At 40.1% G+C, this 15,053-nt stretch overlaps 1 protein-coding gene across 1 annotated transcript; it reads left to right on the forward strand.

Annotated features, from left to right (window-relative positions):
- The first annotated feature begins 7,470 nt into the window (after positions 1–7,470).
- LOC124880905 (myelin-oligodendrocyte glycoprotein-like) lies at positions 7,471–14,838 on the forward strand. Its single transcript, XM_047386317.1, has 6 exons — positions 7,471–7,663; positions 12,820–13,182; positions 13,271–13,360; positions 13,438–13,531; positions 13,621–13,808; positions 13,987–14,838. The coding sequence occupies exons 1-5, from the start codon at positions 7,567–7,569 to the stop codon at positions 13,763–13,765; spliced, it is 789 nt and encodes a 262-aa protein (XP_047242273.1). The 5' UTR covers positions 7,471–7,566; the 3' UTR covers positions 13,766–13,808; positions 13,987–14,838.
- The last annotated feature ends 215 nt before the right edge of the window (positions 14,839–15,053 follow it).

Genomic DNA, 15,053 nt, shown 5'->3' on the forward strand with positions numbered 1-15,053 from the left:
CTCAGTCCATCCTAAAAATAAACTAGAATCAGACGTAATGCCTCATTTAGAATGCTGGTTTATATAAAATGGAGACGGTTCTGTTTGACTTCAACTCCTTTAACATCAAGTGTTGACTTTTATATCTATTAGATGTTATAGACAGTCATTATTTAGATTTAGACTGTATGCAGATACATTCGCATGAGCATGAAAAATGTCAAAATTCATGTCTTTAGATTTGATTTTGCAGATGGAATCTTCGTGCCAGTTTATTATTTTTCTCAATTAACTTTGAGTCTTCCTCACTTAGCCAAAACTTCAACATCCAGGTGAACTTGCTGTACAGTTATGATGTTTTCATAAGCCAAAAGAAAAATCTGATATTTGTGCTTCAAAAAGAAAGAAAATGTATTCTTTTTTTTTTTTCTTTTGTGTCACCAATCAAAATCGTTAGGCTGGAAAACTACGACTCTCCCTCAGCCAATCAATCAGAGCCACTCTAGTCTGAGGAGTTAAACCTAAATTATTCATATTTCCGCCAGATTTAGATTTACAATTATTTCATCCAACCAAGAAGCCTGTTTCAGATAGACAATTATACTATCTGAGGGCATCTCAGAAAAAATGATAAATAAAATGTAAAAGTTACATTTACATAATTTGTTAAGAATGGCATGTCAAAAATGTGTAGCGCAATTCAAAAGTTAATGGAAAAATGTTTCAGTTAGTAAAGGACTCAAATGCAGAGGAAAAACTCAAGTGAAGATGAGAAGCTGTTTAAAATACACACAAAAATGAAAATCAAAAACCGAACACCTCAGAATTGTGAGAGAATCCTCTTACCAGACACCTTCAGAGTCCATGAATAAAAATTAAAAAATTAACCCAAACCGGCAGGCGAGGGGGCCTCAGAAGGACAAGAAACAAAAACAAAAAACAAAGTTCAGGGAGGCAAACGTGGATATCTTTCAGGGTAGGCTCAACGATCAGGTGGATGAGGTCAGCAGCAGTCGAGATTCTCAGAGGTGTAGATGAGTGGACTCTAGGAAGCATCAGCCGGACCCTTTGAGAAAGGAGCAGAGAGCTTAGGATGATAGCGTCATCTGCGGAAAGAAGGTGCTGTGGTGATGGGAGACGAGGAGACTTCAGCAGGAACCTTTAGGACAATAGTGGATGTGTCAATTGGACCCTCTGAGACTGGAATGGGGTCATCAGCTGGCCCCTTCTGGACAGGATTGGAGGCGAACAAGAGGAAGATGGACTGCAGCTGTGGGTGAGGTTGAGGTAGTTTGTGAAAAAACTTTGTCAATGCTGCTTGGTGGTCCCAATCCTCCTCCGCCTGCAGCTCCACTAAGACCAGAGAAGATAGGGGAGGTGACCATTCATGCAGCAGACGCATGCAGTCTGTTGCTGCAATTAAACGTTTCCAGGGTTTGCTGAGCTGGGCCACCATGTCAACATACATACTGACAATCCTTTCAAGTTTCTCGAAGAGCTCCACAGAGTAAAGCTCTTCCAAGTTTAAAAGGCTGGATTCTTCTGTCATGTTTCTGTTAATAAAGAACTTATATTCCTACATCATACAGTTCCCAGGAACACCCCAACTCGCCTAACAATAACCAATCACAGTCCCTCAACCTCACCCTCCCCAACATAAGAGTACTTTATGATACTCTATGATATTATGATATTTAAATAATGGCCTGGCCTGCACTTGTATAGCGCTTTATCAAGTTCCCAGAGACCCCAAAGCCCTTTAGACTACAGTCAGTCATTCGCCCATTCATTCACCTATTTACACACTGACAGTGGTAGCTACATTGTAACCACAGATGCCTTGGGGCAAAATGATAGAAACATGGCTGCCATACAATCTGCTCCACCTGACCCTCTGAGCACCATCAGCAGGCAAGGTGGGTGAAGTGTCTTGTTCAAGGACACAACGAGAAAGACAGGCAGAGTGGGGTTATCGAACTGGCAACCAACTGGTTACAGGATGAACCTTTACCACCACTGGTGCCACCTGTGAGAAAATAGTCTTCCACAAGGAGAAGGGCAGTCAAGCAGGAGAATCCAGCAGAGAACATTGAGAACCAGTGAGCAAATATACTGAGGGATGGAAGATGACCAATGAACCAGAAGAACTAATCAGAGGAAATCAGGAGCAGGTGAGGCAGAGAGAAGGCAGGGCAGCTGAAGAAGGGAGACAAATTAACCAAAATAAAGCTAAACAGAAACACAAATACATCCTGGGAAGTATCAAACAGAAACTTACCCGGAAAAAAACTCTAAATGTTCAAAGAATACTAGAATTGTGCCAGGATTGTCCTGGGTTCAATTGTAATTTATAGAGCTTTTTATTCTCATTTCATACAAGCGTGTTTAATAAGAAACAGATAATACAGCACATCAGCCTGACACCTGAACATATAAGAGCAGCAGGATGTGAAATTTCTGACTGTTTACATGAAAACACACTGACCTTTGTGGTTCCTGAACAGGCAGAGCAACATCAGCACAAGCGACAACAAAATGCAGACCACAACGGGACGAAGTATGTGTGCGAGGGAAGCTGTAGGCGTTTGAGGACTGCACCCTTTAAAATACAAAGATAGCAGGTTAGCTGGCCTACATGCAAACAATAAAAACACTTTATATGAGATGTGGGCGGCAGTTTGAAGGTTTGCTAAAAAAGTACTCCTCTGAACTTCAGAAATGTCACACCCTTTCTAAAGAGGGATGCTAATCAAATTTGTACAAAATAAATGTGATTACAACTGTTCTGTCATATTTAGCTGATGCTACTGGGGTTTAATGAACAGCTAATTACATTTCTAGTCAGTTCATATAAACATGGTTCCAAAATATAACAGATTTCATCTCAAGGCTCTGCACAAGCAACTAAGATGTAGTTGTAGAGAATCCAGTTTGGTCCAAATTCAATTCAGATCAATCGGATTCACACCAGTCTAATCCAATGAGCACTTTCATAGGTTACAAATTTCACAAAAAAATAAAAATATAGAGGCTGTAATTTAAAGTATGATAACAAAGAAAACATGTTTTGTTGAACTCTTTACATTCCATAAATAAGATCTATAAAACTATAACTTAAAACTGCAAACTAACACAAACAGAGACAACTCTTTAAAACGTGTTTTTACATTTTCTAGGCATCCTTCTCACCTCTGACAGTCAGCCATCTTTCTTCCGATTCTCCGAGTCCAGAGACGTTACACTTGTAGAGGCCTTCATCAGATTTAAAAACACTTTGGATGGTGAAGTTTCTCGTAGAGCTGCTCCCGATGAGCTCCTCGTTTTTATAGAAATGAGTTTGATTGGAGAAAGATGTCCTGGCTCTGCAGTGAAAGGTTAGGTTTTCCCCTTCACTAACTGGATGTTCAGGACTCTCCAGGATCAATTCTCCATCTGAGAAACACAATGTTGTGGCAAACAAGTTTTAAATAACAAGACTGAAGTGAGAAAGCTTTTATGAGCATGTTTTACTCCTGTTTCCAGGGAGGAACTCACATACATGACAGTGTGCATATGAGCCCATGAGCTCTGAGCTTTCTCACCCAGATATACTCTTACAGGATCATAAAACAGCAGAACTAGAAACTGGTTCTGTGTTTCTTTCTCACACCTGGAACTGATCAAGATCACATCTGAGCTCCTTCACATCCATAACTAATCCCCCCACATGTGTGTCTTTAATGCAAACATTTTTACATATTGTTAGCTTTCAACATATTGCTGTGATTACATGAGGAGCGACAGAAATAATGACAAAGCTGAAAGGATCAAATCTGATGTAGATTCTTATCACAAAATAAATGTGGCTGTAATGTGAAGCTGGAGTAAAGTTTGAGAAACCAACCCACAAACTTTGACATCATAAAGACAGACGAGATATGATGCAACTCACACTTTTGTATAAATGTAACTTCATCCTGTTTGATATTTAGAGGACTTTTCTCTCTGCCAGACTACAAACAGATCAGCTCTCCTCAAACTGAATCAGTCTGAGTCCAGATCAGCTTCTGCTCTGTTTTAACCCACCTGTTACAGTGATGTTGACTTCATTGCTGCGTTCTCCTGCTTCAGATTCACACCAGTAAACTCCTGAGTCTTGTTCATATAGATCATTTAAGACGCATGTAGAGTCATTTCTTTTCGATGGATAGGAGGAACAGAGTTCATTCATTTTTTTTGTTGTCTTTCTTCTGACTCTCCACTCAGTCGAGTTTCCCTCACAGCTAAGAACAACATTCTCATACTGGAAGAACTGGGATCTGCTGGGAAGGAGTCTCAGACAAGCTGCAAAGAGGAAAAAAACTACAATAAAGAAATGTTCTTCAGAATCTGTTTCTGATTGATTTAAACTGGAAAACAATAAATGCTGAATTTCATTTATAAACATAAAAATCACATTTATCTGCAGTTATTCTGTTGACCAACTGAGGAAGTACAGTTAATGCAGCTGCAGCTGGAAGCTGGGTACAGTGATGGTTGCTCAGCGGATATAATCGATTCGGCCTGAAACACCACTAATGATCAAAGAGAAAACACTAAAGCAGGAAACTAACTCATCTGGAGGAACAATAAAGCTTTTTCCATTAATAAACTACTTATTCAGCAGAAGATATTTCTTCAGTTTTTTTGTTTAGTCAGAGAACGATCATTTGGAATTACTTCTTCATAAAGAAGTTAAAAATTAAAATCTAAATCTAAAACATCAGTCTTAGAATCAATGAAACACAAGCTAGCTTCTTAATATGAGTGTAAAGAGTGTTTTTGAAGAAAATTAGAAGTTATTTTTACTCACCAACAACAGCACAGAGCACTGTTACCTCCATCCTGAGCTGCTGTACTGACAGAGAGACACTTAACCCATTGGAGGGTGTTCATAACACTTCTGATGAATGTGTCAGAAACACCACAGCTTCCTGCTAACGCAGTCATCTCCAGGTCCAAACCCGTGAACGTCTTGTTTCTGCAAAAGTCATGAAAAAAGAAAACCTCTGAAGCTCAGAAAAGGTCAAATATTTTGGCCACCAGAGTCTGCAGGAAGCAGCAGAAAGAGGTCATCTCATCACCTTAACCTCTGATGCTGTTTGCAGCAAAATATAATATCAGTCTGAGATGAACAGCAGCTTCCTCTAGAGAAGGCATCTACTCAAAGATCTGAACTAAGCTGTTTTGAAGTATTATTTGAGCTTTTGGGATATTAATCAGCTGCTCCTGGTTGTAAAAAAAAAAAAAAAAAACCTTGTTACTATGGTTATGTACTATAACAAATGTCCAAAAGTAAAAATGTATCAGCAAAAATCCTTACAGCTGCATAGTATCTGATACTGGAGAGGATAATTGTCCAAAAAATCTATTTTAATCCATAACAAGAGGAATTAGAGTTCTTAACAACAATATATCAGAATGAAAAGTAACAGAGCTACTCCAACATGCTCCAACCTTGCATGCAGGTACATTTCTTCTAAAATACTCTGATGGTACATTTTTGTATTTTGGAGAGAAGCTGTTTGTGTTTATTCTATATATGTGTGCAGAGCTTGCTGTTTGAGAAGAACAGTGCGTGAATTCACTCCTTCATGTATTGTTTTATAATAGCACACCTCACCAGGCAGGTATTCATAAACAATAACTAACTGAGAGCTGATTGGTTATTAATTCCTGATAATCAGGTGGTGCCCTGACTTAGTACGTTTGTTAAATTACAAACTTTGTTAATAATAGTCTTAGTTATGGTTTCATAGATATAGTTTTATAGTTAAACCAAACCTATTGTCGAATAACACTAAAAAGTTAACAATGAAACCAAACATTTACACTGACACATGAAAGTAGACACTAAATAGGTTGGCACTTTGTCAGTGTGCTATCGGTTGAGTCTTTCTGGTGAAGACACGTAGGTACTCTCACAGGGAATTCCCTCTGATGTCACTCTGATTATCTATTTACAACCTGGCTAGGAAGGTGTGGTGTCGTTTCCCCAGAAACGTCAGATAAATATGCACTCCTATCTCTATGAGTCGTTTCTCTCCCTGCCAACATATTTGTGTTTAGCTCTATTTATCACTGGATCAGACTAACTAAAACTTCAACATTCACAAACATAATTGTACGAGAGGTTATATTTATCAGTGGTTGTTCCATTTTGCCACACTTATAGCTGTAAGATTCTACTCATTAGGAGTCCCATTGCAACATCTGAGAAAACCTGACCTCCTAGTTAGCAGAGAAATATCTAGTTGTCTCATTATGACATCAGGTTTCCTCTACTGTCTGAGTTGACTAAATAATACCTAACACATGATTTTATTTTTGTTTCAGTAAAATCCTAAATGCTGCTCTGGCTGGTTAAAATAAACAGGAAAGGAAACCCCAGCAGGCATGAGAAAAAAAGGGAAATATATACAAATAAATACTGCTAAGCTCTGCTGAGCTGTTAAAATGATCAGACTTTTAAGTTGATTAAACTCCTCCTGAATCTGTCCTTGTCAGTCCAGCACCTCCAGAAACAAGGAGACATGGTTCTCATGTCACCAGACTTCATTTAACAAATCTTACCTTTACTTCAAACTTTAAAGTGCAGAAGATTTCTTGCCGCAGCGTCGCTGAATATAAAACATCAAATAAAGGAAGCAGGTCTCTTCCAGCAGCAACAGTGAGTCACCTGTATGATGTCACTCTGTCCTGATTGGATGGAAACCTGTCAGGGGGTGGAACATTATTTCCTAAACATATAACTCCTGGATGTTATCTCAGGTTTTGGTAAAGAATTATATTACAGATTATTTCAACTTATTTATTTTTTGTTTGATTTGTCTTTTTTTCCCCATTAACACATATTAACATGTATGTAACCCCTGGGTTCTCAAGGGTAAATATACAAATTAAATGAACTGGAGTTCATGTTTTACTGTTTGTTTTGGGAAAAAATAACTAACTGAATAATCAAGAGTTCATTAAAGAGAGTCTAATAGGTGAAAATCACTGTTGTTAAAATATTGTGGTGTGCCACTTTAAAACTGTCCACACAAGGATAAGAATATAATTCATTCTTATGGCTTTCTTGTTTCTAAGTCCTTTAGTTGTGCTGATGTGTAACAGTTTATTGTGGTGGAAGTTCAGTTTAGAGTCTTTCTTCTCCATGAATGTGAAACTTTCCGAGAAACAGAAGAAGTTGGATGAAAAAGATGACATCTTTATCTATGTCCTTATCTATAGGAGATACATTTATGTATTTTTCTTTTCTCAAACCATCCTGCTGTGCAAACATTGATAGAAAAGAAGACAAATAGTTTCAGTTTGTTGATCTAAATAAAGTAGATGTTCAGAGAGAAGTTTCCAAAACACAAGAGCTTGTTTTTGAAACTGGATAACTGATAGGATGAATCATTTGTTTGTTGTTGCAACACAAGTTTCCTGCGCACCAGCTTCACGTCAGGCTTGCGTAAAGGGGAGGAGCTACGTCAGAACGTATAACACGTAAGACGCAGTGGTTTCAGTCACATTTGAGGAAATCTCCGCCGCCTGTCAGCTGTGTTTTCTACATGTGTGGTGATGGTAGAAGCAGCAGGTCTCTGTCAGATTTTCTTCAGCCGTTCAGCATTTTGGACCTTTAACTTCTGCTTGTTTCTAGTCTGGACGCCAGTTAAAGGTAAGCGCTGCTGCTTTTCTTTTTAACCAACGTTAAACTGTTCCTAAGCAACCAGGAAAACGGTTTCATTCAAACTTTGAATCTTGTGTCGTTCTTTAAACAGATGATGAGTGAGCTGCTTTTAAACGGGTTAAAACATCTCAGCTTTAGTTTTAATTAATTTATTTGAGCGAGTTCTCATTAGTGTCTATACGTCTGTTATTATACTTTAAACTCACGTGGTGTAGTCATTGACCATCATGCACTGCGACTTTCCTCTTCATCAACCCTGTAAAGGCAAACATGTCCCCTCTTCTGGAGTTTACCAGCTGTTGACTGAAATACTCATTAAGGGTGTTTTATCATTTACTGTTTTCTCTTGGATGAATTTCTTCTGATCTCACAGTGAGTCACCATCAGATCATGAGTCTCAGCATCAGCACCGCCATGACTCAGATATTCCCTGAATCTCATGATAAAGAGCAGAGTTATGGTGGGTTAATTGAAGGCAGGATGGAAGCAGAAGTAATAGGAAGAAATAAAGAAAACAGGAAATCAGACTCTGTCAACTCCATCGTTTTCTACCAGATCTTCATCATGTCAGCTGAACATTCAGAGGTCAACATTCAAGCACAGCTTTCCTACATCCTGGCTTGTTCTCCACCGTCTTTCAGCTCGGTGTTGGGTTCTGGTGATCATCCAATCAGAACCTCATTGCATTGGAAATTTAACAGACACGAATTGGAATGGCTGCCATACATGTAGCGGTGTCTGGGTCAGGGGGGTCCTGCTGAGGATAGTGAGAGAACTTGAAAGAGTCTTTGGGGTGTCCCCAAAATCTGTCCAGATATGTTTCAATTCAATTCAAAAATACTTTATTAATCCCAAAGGGAAATTAAATGTTGTAGCTCATATTATGAAGGTTTCCTCAAAGAGGAGATGCTGATGGCTGTGGGCAGGAAGGATCTCCTGTAGCGCTCCGTCTTACAGCAGATCTGAAGAAGCCTCTGACTGAAGACACTCTGTTGCTGTAGGACAGTCTCATGAAGAGGATGCTCAGGGTTCTCCATAATGTTCTTCATTTTATGAAGAATCCTTCTTTGCACAATGATCTCCAGAGGTTCCAGAGGAGTCCCCAGAACAGAGCCAGGCTTCTTTATCAGCTTGTTGAGCTTTTTTAAGTCCCTGGCTCTGATGCTGCTTCCCCAGCAGATGATGGTAGAAGAGATCACATTCTCCACAACAGACTTATAGAAGATATGCAGCATCTTGCTGCAAACACCAAAGGACCTAAGCTTCCTCAAGAAGTACAGTCTGCTCTGTCCCTTCTTGTAGATGACTTCACAGTTGCATCTCCACTCTAGTCTGTTGTCCAGGTGAACACCGAGGTATTTATACTCCTCCACCACCTTCACTTCTTCTCCCATGATAGAAATAGTTTTTGACTTATTCCTGTTTCTCTTAAAATCTACAATCATCTCCTTTGTTTTAGTCACGTTTAAAATGAGATGATTGTTTCCACACCATGCCACAAAGCGGTCCACCACCTTCCTGTACTCAGCTTCTTGTCCATCTCTGATCCACCCCACGACTGCAGAATCATCCGAGTATTTCTGCAGATGACAGGAGTCTGTCTTGTACTGGAAGTCTCAGGTGTACAGAGTGAAAAGGAATGGTGAGAGTACAGTCCCCTGTGGTGCTCCTGTGCTGCTGACTACCTGGTTAGACTCACAACCCTTCAGTCTCACAAACTGTGGTCTGTTTGTCAGGTAGTCTTTGATCCAGGAGATTGTTGAGGCCTCCACCTGAGTCTTCTGGAGGTTCTGACAAAGCAAATCAGGTTGGATTGTGTTAAATGCACTGGAGAAATCAAAGAACATGATCCTCACAGTGCTGCTGGCTTTGTCCAGATGACAGTGGGTTTGTTGAAGCAGGTGTATGATGGCATCTTCAACTCTAACTCCACAGCGATAAGCAAACTGAAGGGGGTCCTGATGGTTTACTGTTTGCTTACTCAGGTGGGCCAACAGGAGTCTCTCTAGGACCTTCATGATGTGGGATGTCAGGGCAACAGGTCTATAGTCATTGAGGACTGATGGGTGAGTTTTCTTTGGTACCGGAACAAGACAGGAGGTCTTCCACAACACCGGAACCTTCTTCTGGGCCAGGCTAAGGTTGAAGAGGTGCTGCAGAATCCCACAGAGCTGCTCTGCACAGACCTTCAGGACTCTAAGGCTGACATGATCTGGACTTGCAGCCTTATTCCTATTCAGTCTCTTCAGTTGCATCTTCACTTGACTTCTTGAGACACACAGGTGGAAGGGGGAAGCAAAGGAAGCATCAGCATCTTCTGATATGGTTGAAGGCAAACATGTAGAAGCAGAAAGGTCTAGGGCTGAGGTGGAAGATAAAAAATGTGAGGTGTTACTGGACAGCTGTGGGTCCTGTGGGTCCAAAGAAGGTGGAATGTCTGTTTGGCTGTGAGCAGGAGAGGAGGATGCGAAGCTTGTTTCTGAACTGAACCTATTGAAGAATGTGTTCAGTTCATTGGCTCTGATCATCCCTCTACCTGAAGCCCGTGATCTTCTTCATCCCTGTCCACACATCTCTGATATTGTTTTGCTGGAGCTTGCTCTCCAGCTTCTTCTTGTACACCTCCTTGCTGTCTCTTATCTTGACTTTAAGTTGCTTCTGTATACTCCTCAATAATTCTCTGTCTCCCTCTCTGAAGGCTCTTTTTTTTCTTGTTAAGCAGGTCCTTCAGGTCACTGGTGATCCAAGGTTTGTTATTGGGGAAGCATCTCACGGTTCTGTTGGGGATATATAGTCGGTTACACACTCAGTCATGGCATTGATGTCCTCTCCATGTGGCTGGCACAGTGCGTCCCAGTCTGTAGCTTCAAAGCAACCTTGTAGAGCTTCTTCAGCTTCCTGTGACCATTTTCAGGTTGCCTCTGAACAAGGGGCTTATATTTCGAGCAGAGAAAAACAAGATTGTGATCTGATCTGCCTAGAGGAGGTCTTGCTGTAGAGATGTATGAGTCCTTGACATTTGCATAAAACAAATCCAATGTTTTGTTTTCTCTGGTAGAGCAGCTGACAAACCGTTGAAACGTTGGAAGTGTAGCAGAGAGTGAAGCGTGGTTAAAATCACCAGAAATTGCCACAAAAGCATTGGGGTTTTGTGTCTGTAGCTTAGCAACAACTGAGCTGATGGCATCACATGCAGTGTCGGCAACAGCGGAAGGTGGAACGTAAACTGTTGCCAAAATAACACTGTGAACTCTCTGGGTAAATAATATGGACCAAAACTTACTGCCAACAGTTCAATATCTGGACTGGACTGCAGAAATGACACTTCACAGTAACATGTCCTGGATTACACCATCTGTTGTTCACAAGTACTGCCAGTCCACCTCCTTTACATTTGCCGCTCCTCTTTAAATCTCTGTCTGCTCGTATGATTAAAAAGCCCGGCAGAGAGACGCTGGAGTCGGGGATATGATCCTGCAGCCATATCTCAGTAAAACACATAATACTGCATGCCCGGTACTCTGGCTGGGTCCTTTGTAGGGCTTGGAGTTCATCCAACTTGTTTCCCAACGATCTCACATTGCCCATCATAATCGACGGAAGAGATGGTTTGAACTTCCTCCTTCTCTCTCTTCTCTTAGCTCCTGCTCTACATCCACGGCGTCTCCTTTTCAACTCATCAGGGATTTGGGGTTGTAGTTGAAGTATTATTTCAGCTTTTGAGATATTAATCAGCTGCTCCCGGTTGTAAGAAACAACCCCGTTGCCATGGCAATGCATCATAACAAATGTCCAAAAATAGAAAGTATTAAGAAAAATCCTCCAAGCTGCACAGCATCTGACACTGGAGAGGACAGTCGTCCAAAAAAAAATCAACTGTATCCACCACAAGAGGAATAGTTCCCAAAAAAGAATAAATCAGAATCAAAAGTAACAGAGCTACTCCAACCTGCTGCCACCTTGAGCGGCGTAATTCTAGAATAATGAGATTCTAGATTCTACAATTCTAGAACAATGAGATTCTAGATTCTACAATTCTAGAACAATGAGATTCTAGATTCTACAATTCTAGAACAATGAGATTCTAGATTCTACAATTCTAGAATTTTGGAGCTGCTGCAGAAACTGGGCTCAGAACAGACACATTTAAACTCTACATGATGTATAAAGTATAATCAGAAAAGACTGTTTAATTTAGGTCAAATCTTACGATCAGCACCAGCTGTTTCTAGGTCAGTTCTTATATGTTTGTTCTCATTTCTCACCCATAAATGAATAATGTCATGCTGAGGTACTGAATGATGTTTTAGATTATTTCTCTCTGTAGATAAATGTTTCAATGAATTATGATGATTGATGATAATAAAACTAAATAATTAAATTATTCATTTACTGATGCTTTTATATTCCACCATATTCCTGTAGATTGTGTTTCATATCCCAGCTTGGATCAGTTGAATCTTCTATATCAGATCATCCAGAATGACTCTGATTGACCCTGATGGAGAACAAGGTTCATTTCAGCCCCCTGATTTAAAATCTAAAAAGATCATTTAAATCATCATTTGCTGAAGCAGGTGTGAGAAAGCAGAGCCTGATGAGGTTTTAGTTACACGTTTCATTCTCATCAGTTCATGTTGAGCATGTTCATTATTTATTCATTCATCTCATTGGCTGATTTTCAACAAAGGGTTTGAAAAGATGCTTATCTCTCTCCCATTTGGCATCAGGAAGAGCACAAAAACCTTTACTCCAGAAGGCTTTTGGCAGATTTTCCTGACGTCCACCTGCTTGTTTTTCCATGGATAAAATAATGAACATGACAACGAGCTGAAAGGTTCCCCAAACAGCTGCTTCCTGGAAAGATAACACCTGTGTGGCTGGAAATTTTACAAACTTCCTGGAGGGTTTTCCAGTTATACATCAACAACACAATATATTTCCCCTCCTTCCTCCTGAAATTCCCAGTATTTGTTTTTATGTCTTTCTGGTTTTTACATTCTGGACAGAAACAGAACCTGGTTTCGCCAGAAATGTTGAAACTAAAAAATATCTTGTATGCAGACACTGAGAACTTCCAGCGTCTTTCCTCATCTTCATGATTATTTTATAATAAATAAATAAAATCTCTCCTGTGTTTCCAGGACACAATCAGCTGATTGGTCCATCTGAGCCAATCGTAGCTGCTCCTGGAGATGACGTCCTCCTTCCATGTCGAGTGGATCCTGAGTGGGACACCGTGGGGAAGACGGTGGAGTGGTCCAGACCGGACCTGAGAGTCCCGGGCAGACAGAAGCTGGTGGAGTATGTGTACGTGTACCGGTTCAAGAAGATGGACCGAGACATGATGATGGAGACGTACATCCAGAGGACGTCTCTGTCAGAAGAAGGACTGAGACATGGAGATGTGTCTCTTTCAATCAGGAACGTGAGCTTGGAGGATAACGGGAGGTTCAGATGTTTCCTCCCAAGCCTGATGAGAGCTGCAGAAGTTCTGCTTGTTGTCGGTGAGTAAACGGGTCCAAACTGCAGGTTCTGATTGTGATTAATTTGAGTTTTTCCTAGAGAGTCTAATGAATCCTGTTGCTGTTTCAGACCCAAACTTTGTTAAAATGACAACAACGGAGACGGTTCCTCACAGAACCCTCATCACTCCAACCCCTCAGGATGAGACCATCAGTACCGGTGAGTCAGCGGGTCCAAACACATGTTTCAGCTTCTGATAAAAACCTAAGTTTGACTTTTTTGTTCTCTTATTTCAGGTCAGCGGTCCAGGCTTCTTCTGTGTTTTCCAGTTATTTTCTTCATCATTTCTTTGAGCTCATTCTTCTTCTGCAAATATAAAAAGTCCAAGAAGTAAGTCAGACATAATAAAAACCTGTCAGAACTTCTTTCTACATCACGATTGAATAAATGATCAACCTGCTTCATTTTCTTTTTTACAGCTTTCAAAAGAGCCTCCCGAGTCAAGCCTCCACCTTGCAGTCTGGATGCCTTGCTCAAGGACAGACCTGTATTGATGTAGATGGAAGCTTCATGAAGGGCTCAGATTCAAACCAGCAACTGCAGCCTCATAGAAACCCAGGATGAAGAACCATGTCCTGGTGATCAGTCTGGATATCGATGACATCAGGTGAGTCTGACTCTTCAGCAGGAGTAGCAGCATGATGCTGTTATCAGCTAATGCAGTACGTGGTTTCATTTGTGATGCTGCTCTTCAGTTTCATGTTGAATCATCTATTGGGGTTTCACCTTAAATGCACAGACAACAGGCTCGTTGTTTGACTCTGGACTTTTTTGTTCTTCTGAAGGTTCTTCATGTGGCTGCTGTCAGATTCTGCAGGGATCCCCCAAACTTTCAGATCAACTCATGGTCAAATGTTCTGGATTTATCTAGAAGAAGAAGAAAAATCTGTGATTTCGCACCAGAAAAGAAGCTCTTCTGTGTCTGTGAACTGAACTGTCTCGCCCCCGTCATTTCTCTCCAATGGGAGCAATGATCTTCACCCACATGGCTTTTATATTTTAATTATATATATTTATATTTTAATTATATTTTAATTATAGTTCACTTGCAAAAAGTACAATGTGAAAGCAAACCGCACCAAACAAAAAAAAATAAAGTCCCCTTGTGGTCCGGACCAAAGGACTTTCCTTCTGTCAATACAGCAGATCTTGTAGATCAGACTCTGCTTTGAAGCGTTAGTTGGACATATTTAAAATTTCTATCTTGTAGAAGATGTGCACTGGTGATATTATAGACTTTCATTAGTGAAAGTCTGGTCACTTAGTTTAGAAGTGATGTTTTTTAGAGAAGCTGCTGAATGCTGTGAAAACAAAACAGCTTGAAACGTATTTTTGCTACTTTGACACTTGAAGCACTTTAACTGACACTGAATGTTTAGAAGTATTTATTCAGAACCAGTGTTCAAAGATCCGAGTGATGGACCAGAGGATCAAAACAGAACTAATGGCTGGAAATAGTCTGGAAGAGATGTTGAACAGAAGCTAAATATTACAAGTAAGAAGCCAAACTGTTTCTGGAAGCAAACCACTGGTTTATTGAAGCTTTATTTAAACATAATGAATTCTTTGAAAACTCCTTGTGCTGATATGTTTCACTACTGAAAAAACTTGTTGATAATAAAAGTTACAGAAAATCATGTTTTGTACTTGAATATTTATTTTTTTACTTAAAGTGATATTTGAAATGTTTCAGAGATTATTTCTGTTCCATGTTGAAGTTATTTTCTGTCTGCTGCTGCTCGGTCAGCTCCACGTGTCTGTTAGATTATCTGTCTGACTTTAAATAGACCAGACCTCTGAGTCCAATTTAACTGCTGATAAGAATATAAAACCGTTTCTGACCCGTCCAGCT

The sequence above is a fragment of the Girardinichthys multiradiatus genome, chromosome 14 (assembly GCF_021462225.1).
Source record: "Girardinichthys multiradiatus isolate DD_20200921_A chromosome 14, DD_fGirMul_XY1, whole genome shotgun sequence".
Classification (NCBI taxonomy): domain Eukaryota; kingdom Metazoa; phylum Chordata; class Actinopteri; order Cyprinodontiformes; family Goodeidae; genus Girardinichthys; species Girardinichthys multiradiatus.